Source organism: Calonectris borealis, chromosome 2, assembly GCF_964195595.1.
Source record: "Calonectris borealis chromosome 2, bCalBor7.hap1.2, whole genome shotgun sequence".
NCBI classification, from domain to species: Eukaryota; Metazoa; Chordata; class Aves; order Procellariiformes; family Procellariidae; genus Calonectris; species Calonectris borealis.
Window position 1 is genome coordinate 16,620,311 of NC_134313.1, and position 10,314 is coordinate 16,630,624.

The 10,314-nt window shown below is 38.8% G+C and overlaps 1 protein-coding gene across 2 annotated transcripts in view; it reads left to right on the forward strand.

The window, feature by feature from the left end:
* The window catches only part of EIF3H (eukaryotic translation initiation factor 3 subunit H), a 91,308-nt gene extending 83,561 nt beyond the window's left edge, over positions 1-7,747 (forward strand). For both annotated transcript variants that reach the window (XM_075141256.1, XM_075141257.1), the window contains 3 exons: positions 2,247-2,367; positions 4,899-5,031; positions 7,485-7,747. In XM_075141256.1, coding sequence (XP_074997357.1) covers positions 2,247-2,367; positions 4,899-5,031; positions 7,485-7,582 — 352 coding nt within the window. In that variant the 3' untranslated portion in view covers positions 7,583-7,747. The remainder of the gene's footprint in view (positions 1-2,246; positions 2,368-4,898; positions 5,032-7,484) is intronic.
* Positions 7,748-10,314: the final 2,567 nt, after the last annotated feature.

The following is a 10,314-nucleotide window of genomic DNA, read 5'->3' on the forward strand; positions in this document are numbered from 1 at the left end:
CATATGTGGCTCCCTTTTCACTTTATGCCTGTCTCTTCCAGTTAGAGTTTCTCCAGTCAATAGGCTGTAGGACGGTGGGAATGCCTTGTAAAAGGCAGAAAGAATCTCAGATAACGTGGAGAAGCAGGGACTGAAGGATATAATTCTGACATAGAAGTGCACTAAACTTTTTATCTGAAAGAAACTCTTATGAATAGTAGTGGATTTCAGTTGAGGAGGAGAAGGATGGAGCTGAGCTTTTTGAGTCATTGGTCTTCAGCCAAGTAGGACTGGGTAAGGCTTAGATTAGAGGCAACAAATTAGCTTCTGATCAAAGGGATCAATAGAGAGCAGTAAGTATCCTTCTTTTACTGCACTACCCGGTAAACACAATTTAGGATGAATACTGTTTCCATGGGCACCAACCTAAAAACTTCCAAAGCTTTAACTTGGAAGCTATACCTTAAGTTGAACATTCCTGCAAAATACTGAATCCATTGCTAAAAATGGTTACAATAAAAGTTGTTTAACAGACTGCATTTGTCTGGCCAAGGCAGTAGATCGCATAACTGGAACTGGACGTGCCCAGCCTAGCTGCTTCCATATTGCCTATGGTATGGAATGTGGAGCTGGCTGGACTGGACGCAACACTCCCTCTCAACAGCTAAGATCAAGCGATGTCTGCTGAACTTCCAGGTGTGGTTTGATAGCCTAGTTAATGAGATGGAGTTCTGAAGAATATTTAACTATCCCTGCAGAGGGATAGTTAAGTATTTGTGAAAAAGCTAGCAGTAACTTGAAACCAAACTCTTTGAACACATCTCCTGGAACATTGTTCGGGGTTGCATGCCACAAAAAGCATCAGACTTTTTCTTTTAAACGTTTGACCTGCATCTGTAATATCAGTAAATTCATGCAAGGCATTGTTTTTTCATTGAATTCATAGAACTGCGGTATTCATAGAATCGTTCAGATTGGAAAAGACCTTTAAGATCATCAAGTCCAACCATAAACCTAACACTGCCAAGTCCACTACTGAACCATGTCCCTAAGCACCACATCTACACATCTTTTAAACACCTCCAGGGATGATGACTCAACCACTTCCTTGGGCAGCCTGTTCCCATGCTTGACGACCCTTTCAGTGAAGAAATTTTTCCTAATATCCAAACTAAACCTCCCCTGGCGCAACTTGAGGCCATTTCCTCTCATCCTATTGCTTGTTACTTGGGAGAAGAGACCAACCCCCACCTCGCTACAACCTCCTTTCAGGTAGTTGTAGAGTGTGATAAGGTCTCCCCTCAGCCTCCTCTTCTCCAGGTTAAACAGTCCCAGTTCCCTCAGCCGCTCCTCATAAGACTTGTGCTCCAGACCCTTCACCAGCTTCCTTGCCCTTCTCTGGACACGCTCCAGCACCTCAATGTCCTTCTTGTAGTGAGGGGCCCAAAACTGAACACAGGATTTGAGGTGCGGCCTCACCAGTGCCGAGTACAGGGGCACGATCACCTCCCTGCTCCTGCTGGCCACACTAGTTCTGATACAGGCCAGGATGTCGTTGGCCGCCTTGGCCACCTGGGCACACTGCCGGCTCATGTTCAGCTGGCTGTCGACCAGCACCCCCAGGTCCTTTTCCTCTGGGCAGCTTTCCAGCCACTCTTCCCCAAGCCTGTAGCATTGCCTGGGGTTGTTGTGCCCCAAGTGCAGGACCCGGCACTTGGCCTTGTTGAACCTCATCCAGTTGGCCTCAGCCCATCGATCCACCCTGTCCAGGTCCCTCTGCAGAGCCTTCCCACCCTCCAGCAGATCAACACTCCCGCCCAACTTGGTGTCGTCTGCAAACTGACTGAGGGAGCACTCGATCCCCTCATCCAGATCGTTGATAAAGATATTGAACAGGACCGGCCCCAGTCCTGAGCCCTGGGGAACACCGCTTGTGACCGGCCGCCAACTGGATTTAACTCCGTTCACCACAACTCTTTGGGCCCGGCCATCCAGCCAGTTTTTTCATAACTTTGAGGTTCCCTGCAAAGATCAAAACGCTTAAATATGGTATTTGCAATGTGGCAAAGATGCTAGAGGAGGAGATGCCATGTAAAGTATCATCAAATAAATATATGAACAAAGGTAACCAGGAAAAAATTTGCAAACTGTGCCATTAGTGCAGAAATGCTTGTCAAGTGACTTGAAATGAATTTTAAATTTTAAATCATCTTTTTTTTTTTTTTTAAAATAAATTCAATCTTTCATGAATGTTTCTTGTGTTTCAGTAATCACCTAGGGAAGAGTCTGCAGCTGCTGATGGACAGAGTGGATGAGATGAGCCAAGACATTGTTAAATACAATACCTACCTGAGGAATGTAAGCAAACAGCAGCAGCAGAAACACCAGGTTGGTAACATGGAAAACCTGAATGAGAGGATTTTTTTCCACAAAATACGGTTTGGGTGGTGTTATCTAAGACAGATGAATTTGGATCTAAGCAAGATAAAATTCTTACAGAAACATATTCATTAAGTAGATTTATAAAATGTGCTAGTCAATGGGGGTTTATCAAATGGATTGGTCTTTCTTTGCTATTTTACATGCTTGTTAGTGATTTATGATAAAACAAAACATTGCTAAATATGCTGTGGACATAGGGATTAGAGGTTTAGTAAATGAAATGAAAGAGCTGAAACTACAAGTGAATTGTTCCAAAACAAACTGTGTTTTAATACCATCACATGTAGTCATGTATCTAGAAATAAAGAAACGTAGTCCATATTTAAAAGACAGCGAACTGTTCTCTGATTGGAATTGACATATTAGTCATGTTTTGTATCAGTAGATAGTGAAACTGATCAGGTGATGCTGACTTTTAATTCCTGATACCAAAGGGCCTCTTTAAAATCCAAAATAGTCTGATTAGAGAATACGAGTATGGAGACTGGCTCTAGGTGGCCCTGCCTGAGCAGAGGGGTTGGACAAGGTGACCTCCAGAGGCCCCTTCCAACCTCAACCGTTCTGTGATTTGGAGACGTTATTACTTTATTTGCTGTTGCTGCATTTGATAAAGCAATACTGTGTCTAATTATAGAAGAATGCTGGTAAATTGGAAAAAAGCACTATAAGAATGATTTAAAAGCCTGGAAAGCAGATCTTAGTGAATGCAATTCACTTCATGTGATAAATTAAGTTAATGAGTGACTTGCTTACTCAAGAAGTACCTGCATGAAAAATAAATTTGAACTCTTTAATCTAGCAGACAGAGATATGACAAGATTCAGTATCGGCCAACTGAAAATGGGCCAGGCCACTTTAAAGATAAAATATTGCAGGTATTGCTACACAAAGTAGCTAATTATTAAAAAGAGCACCTGTGGTTCATGTGAAATGCTTCATCACTGACTATTTTAAAATCAAAATTGGCTTTTTTCACTTAAGTAAAGTGTAGCTTGAACAGGGAGTACTTTAGGGAAGCAGCGCATGATCAGTGGTCTCTCCTGGCTTTGTAATTCCTGAGGACATAGAAGCTTCATGCATGTTATCTTCAGAAAATTTATTTTCCTTTGCTGCCTAATTTGAATAGAAAGATGGCATCCGCTTCAAAGGTTTTTCTTAATAACAAGGGGATCTATTTATTTTGAAAAGCAGAGCAAAGTAGGTTCCATGGTGTCTCACTTCATTTCTTTACTAACTATAGCTGCTTTAGTAGTGGCTCATTGCAGCATAGTTAGTGGTCTTAACTTCATTTTTAAAATGGAGCAATTGTGATTAAGACCAAGCCGTTTCAATAGAGAATAATAGGCAGACTGCTGAGAAGTGAATGGGGTAATGCAAAGAAAGAAGAAACTACATGCAATTCACATACAAATATGGGCATTTAAGATTTTATTTTTAACATTGTCCAAAAACATGTATTTGTCACTACTACTGGAAAAAAAATTACTTCATTTGAGTATGCCACCAAGTATGAACTGTTTTCAGACTCTTATGTGCAGATACATTTAAGTAAGTGAGAGAAAACACCCTGTACTGTTTGGCCTGTTTATTTTAAAGATTTTTTTTTTGTATTGAATGTGAGGGCTTCGATAGACAAACCTTACACCTAATTCCTGGCTGTGACATAAAGTACAAAATCTCACATACGTGTTTTTGAATGTGTGTACTTCTGCAAGAACAAATGTTTATCCAATAGTTGAAGAAATGGTCTGCCTTAATTTTTATAAAGTTTGAGTAATCTACATGGCAAAGGGAAGCACTGAAAACAAATCTGATTTTTTTTTTTTTTTTATAGCAGAACAATTTCTACAAACTGCTACTCTAGTATATCCTCTGGTAACCCACAAAGAAATGGCATCAAAGTGGCAGAATATCTAAGTAACTGGAATGGAGAAATGACTTTGTTTCAGCTACCACTTTGTTCTCGGTTTAGTGTTAATATTTTTTGGCTTAAGATACCTTTTTTAAAAGTTGTCTTCACCTTTCACATTAATATTGTTTTGACCTTTAACTTGCATAAAATTTAGTATTTCTGGTTTGTACAACTATATGAGGTAATGGCTTTTCATACCTACATATTCCAACCTTGTTTTCCTTTTTTGCCTGGGGAAATAGGCCTTTATCTACCATGCTGTATTCTTTCTATCAGATACAGTATTTACCTCTATGAAAAAATTTTAAAAATTAACCTCACCACCTCAGAACCACCTATTTTTCCAGTGCCTCATTTATTTAAGGTGCCAACTTGCGGGGGAAGTGCTTGTTACTAGTGAATTGAAATAAACTGTGAATTGCATTTGCATTATTTGAAATAAACTGAATTGCATTGAATAATTTTTAAAACATACTTGCTGGTTAGGTAAAGAGCATCTGAAAAGAAAAACTTTTTGCTGCTTTGGAAGTCCCGTTGCATTCTGTTTCTGCTGCTTTATTTTCAGTACCAGCAGAGACGACAGCAAGAAAATATACAACGTCAAAGCCGAGGAGAAGCCCCTCTTCCTGAGGAGGACATCAATAAACTTTTTAAACCACCACAGCCACCTCCAAGAATGGAGTCACTCCTTATTGCGGGTAACGTTCTAGCAGCCTCTTCAACTCATCTTTTCATATATGAATGTTAGCTTGGGAAAAAGTGCAATTGTTACCTTAGAAAGTATCTTAATTTTTCATTACCTTTGCCATTATGGTGTTATATTTTGGCATTGGTAGTATTCCAAATACTGTCCTTCATTTGGTCAAAAGCAGTGGTACAGCCCTAGTGTCTGAAGTATTTAAAAAAAAAAAAAAAGTAGCTAAGAAAAACAACCTTATTGCCAGTAGGCAGTCCATGCCTCTGTTAGAAAGTAAGCTTCCACACATAGAAGAATTTTAAACCATCTGGGTAAGTAACAGAGGCATGTTACCCATGCAGATATGAACATATGTAATTTTTTGAAAGCAAGCCACTGTGCTTAACCGGAATGGCTGCATAAAGCTTTAAACTTGATGTATGGAAACTTTGTCCCTTTATTTCTTATTTTGCCATAGTGCCTAGCTCCTGCTTGACCATCTGTGTCTCCTGGGTTGATGGGAAGGGGCAGGAGCAGGAGACAGACCCTCTTCCTAGCTCCATTCTGAGCGGGTGAAATGGGATTTTAAAGGGGAGCTGGAGAAATGCCCCACAGAGCAGGCTTTCTGCACGAATGGGTGTAGCGACTACTGCAGCAAATAAGCTGCCCCCTGCACTCAACTCCAGAAGTTAGGGGGCTGTACAGACGAGGCAGGAATAAGCTGTTTGGGCTGGAACTACTGATTCAGAGCAGCGCAGTTGTCTGCAGCCCTAAGTTACTCATAACATCCCTAGGTGTTGCAGCAGCTGAGAAGATTTTACTTTTAATTTCACACAGAAATGGGGTAATTTCTTTGATTTCTATGGCCAGCGTTTTAGGGAAATTATCCCCATCTTCCTGCACCCCAAGGTGAATGAAAATGTAAACGGGAACAAAGCATAGGTATAGGTCCCAGTCCCCCAATTTCTTCAGTTTACTGATATGCTGCAGTACGTAGCCACAGTTTGGTACAAAAGTCAGTGCCTGTCCTGTGCCTCTGGAAGGGTAAAAATATCTGGGACCTCACAATGGCAACAGAGAGCAGAAAACCTAGATGCCCTGTTAAGTAATCTAAATTTGGAAAATGTCATGAGAAAGCAAGTTGTTTAACTGTAGCAGACTTTTTGTAGCAGTTAGATATCACCTTGTTTTGTACTGAGAGAAAATTAAACCAAAGTCCTGGTAATTTAGTGTACAGGAAAGAATGCTTTGGCATTATTAAAAAAAAAAAAAAAAAGGGAATTTGAACTACCACTCTTAAATTTTGGAGTGACCAAGAGATTATTATTTTAATATTAATACTGTTTCACACTGCTAATAAGAGCTGCTTTTAGAAGAAATAATGTTCTTGATTTGTTATTCCTTCCAGAGTCTTTCAAAAACTGTTGTTTTGATAGTTTTTACCAGTTAATGAATCCTAGCAGCATTAAAGTATTTAAACATTCTGCTTTAGCATAGCTTAAAAATGCAACAGAAGTGTGTATGTGTGTACATGTGTGTTTTATGAAAGTGATAGCTTAGGATGAATCATCTCTTATAAGAGGAGGAATTGAAAACTGTTATACTTAAAGGAAAAAACAATTTTCAGCCAAAGCACTCTCTTCTTTTGTTCTTTTACCATAGTCAGGGGAAGAATTGAAAGCATCCACTTCAACTTAAATGAAGTAAAGTTTGTGGATAAAGAATAAAACTTAGCTCTTTTGTCTCTGAGGCATTTAAAAACTTTTCAAATAGAGCATTAAATTGAGAGTTTATTGGCCTTCTAAACAGTCTTAATTTTGATTAAGCTGGCTTCATGTTTTGCTATTCCTAGCTAACAAGGGAAATAACTTGTAGCAGTATGTGTATAAAAATGTTTTGATTGGGCACGTTTGATTTGTAAAGCACTGACAAGTCTTCATACCCTGATGATTTTTGAAATAGCTAATAAAGTGAAATATTAAGTGGAAAAAAAGGCTAGCAAAATGTCAAACGGGAGTACCACAATTTTCAATTGGCTACTGAAAAATATTTGTTACAAATATTTTAATAGGGACAGCAGATGCCTAAGAACAGAACTGAAATTCAGTCTTGTAGTATTTTCAGAGCAACTAAATTGAACAATTAATGTGATTAAGCTTCCAATACAGCAGCAAGAATTGATTAATCTTTTTATTGTCATATGTCATTTCAGAAATTGTTCGTAATAGAATTGTAGGAAAATTAAGGTTTTTTTGACATACCAGTTTACCTATTCTGCTAATTTAGTTTCTTCTTATTATTTGGGAATACTGAAAATGTAAAATTCCTAAGTGTCGAGTAGTTGAGCTGTTTTGGTTGCTTCCCTGTATAAATCCTGAAAAATTCATGCACATTTGGCTCTTTAAAAATTATGTTGTATGATGCCTTTCTGAATTTCAAAACTGACAAGGGTTTACTCTTCTTTCCTATTGACAGGTCAAATTAATACCTACTGCCAGAATATTAAGGAGTTCAATGCGCAGAACCTGGGCAAGCTTTTCATGGCTCAGGCTCTCCAAGATTACAACAACTGAAGAAACTTTGCTGTAGCCCTCAACAGGAAAAGTTATTTACAGTTTTATACTGTTCATGATTCTCTTGAAAATTTAGTATATTGGGAAAAGAGTCTTGTAAAACAGAGTCATCTTGGTTTGTGTAGAATTCTCCTGTAAGAAAAATAAAAGCAAATTTTAACGATATTTTAATATTTCCTTATTTGTTGGCCCTATTGGACTGGAATTTTCTGTGGTCACTCAGGTTTTGTAAATGTTTGGCAGTTATTCATGTTTAGTCATAGCAAATAATACAGGTTTTATTTAACTTGGAATCTGAAATAAAAACAATATGTTCAGTATAGCTGACTTCACTGAAGAAATTTAAGATCTCCCAGTTTTGGTTGAGAACTTACAACCATAATGTGCTAGTCACTTGGAGCAGTTGCTCGTTTTTATTTTAATCTGTTTGGACAGTCTGGTGCGATGGACCTTCCATATCACAAATATTTCATAGGCTTCACATCTGGAACATAGAAAACTAGTGTTATGCGGAGACTGATCCCCAACATATCATGCTAAGCTGTGTTCCCATTTTCTGTTGCTGCCACCAACTGCATTGAAATCCAGTGATGCTACTGAAGTCTTCATGACAGAAATTGTAGAAGTAGCTAACCTGGAGCAGCTAGTGTGGTGTAAATGGACACCATACCTATTCCTGAACTCCGGCTACTTATCTTTTCAACAACAATTTTAATTTAAAGGTTTTATACGTGGCAACTCACACATGTTATTGTCATTGATTTCTTTTTTTTTCTTGAGTTTTTTCTTGCATGTCATTGTGTGATGAGTTCTGAGAGCCTAAAATGGCTGAAGGAGTGTGGTTTGGTCTTTTAAAATAAATAACATCCTCTAAATAAGGACCTAGCATGGAATATTTCAGCCTCTAAGGTGAAAGTTTTGGAAAGTCAGAAGTGTGTGAAAACTGGTGGTTAGACTAAGGACGTATTCTTTTCCAGTCTAAACTATAGTGATTGCAGTATTTATGTAAATATGGATGCAAATTTTGTTCAGCCCTCACGTATCTGGCAAATAGCCATTCTGATCTTCTGCCTTGGAAACGTTGGGCACCTTTGTGTTAGCTTTCATACAGTGAACTTCTCTGAAATCAAAGATTAGTTAAGTATCCTGCTACAGTGCCACATGATTGAGTTTCATTTCCTATACAAATGGTATTCAAACCATGTTAATTTTCTAGTTTTCTGAAGGACCAAAATAACCACCAGGGAACAGAAGTAGGAGCAGATAATTAGACTAAGATGAGACGTTTGAGGTAGAAAAAATGATCTTCTGGATAACTTGGAATAGAAGACTGACTCTGTAGTGACTGTGTATAGAAGGAAGCAGCAGTAACATTATACATACTAGAAGGTCTGCAAAGGAGGTCTTAGCAAAATAAATACTCGGAATAGGTTAAAAACAAGCTGTGTGTTTTGAATTAGTTCTTTAAGATTGAGGATGTAAATGCGAGAAAGAAGGCAGTAATATTCTACTGTGCTGGATTTTTACAAGATCGGTGAATTTTATATGCTAGATCGAATGTACTAAATGTCAGCTGAAGTCCATGAAGAAAAATGGAAGGCTCCAGTAGAGATTTGTGGCTTCTAAAGGTATGGATCTGAGTCAGACAGGGGAATGAGATACAAAAGTAGGTGAGGTGTAAGTAGAGTTTGGAGATGATTTGACTACTCTGTTCTGAATCACATCTTTGGTCTTCTGTCGTGGAAATAATTAGAGGAAGCCTCTCTGAGCAAGGGAGGTGGAGTCAATTGAAGCTGTTGGTCTATAAATGAGAATCAACAGCTGTGGAGATGAGGAGTTAAAAGGGATGGGGCTGTCTCTCCATGCTGGGTTCGGTGTGAGCTTTCCCCACTGTCTATATTCCTGGAACTTTGCTTTTACATGTTCTCTTCCTAATGTGAGTGAGCTGGCAGCTCATTCATCATAAGACATGTCCTTTCCAGTTCTAATTATCATAGCACTACCTGTTTTTTCTCCTTCCTTGGCTGTGAAAGGCTTTTCTGTATACTAATAAAAATGTAGTGACATCAGAGTCTTTAAAAATTACCTCGAAAGAAGTTAGAACTTCTTTTTGGTCAGCAAACCTGTTGTCATTGCAGAGGCAAGCAAGGCCTCTGCCCCATGGTTCCATCTCCATCATGTGTCCACAGGTAATGCATATGCACACAGGAGACAAAATGTGCACATAAGGGAAAACCTTCCCTGCAGTCATTAGTTATACACATAGTTCACATCTAGCCATCGTCTCTCCTGTCACGCTCCTAACCATGCAGCTGTGTGTTGAGATAACTGTTTTGTGATTGTTTTTTATTTGTGCAGAACTATAATCCTTGTAAGAGAAAATGTTGCTTTGGATTCCAGCTCTAATTGGCATGAGTTACAGGCAAGTCTTCTAAACTAGATGATGTGCAAGTCTTTCAAAAGTGAGGTTTGAAAGGAGAAAAAAGGGGACAATTATTTTAGTTGTGATACTGAAGAAAAGCAGTATTTCTTCTAGTTGGTCGATACTTGGGATCTTCACCAGCATAGCTCCAATTTTGCTGTGACATTTACTGCCTCTTCCACTGCTACTTGTGAAATGTTCTAATTGTACTGATAATTAGAGCCTATGTGGGATGTGAAGAGCCATCTCCCTTAATCGTAGCACTAGCTTGGTCATAGTGCCATGCCTGCCTACTTAAGGGAGGGTGTAG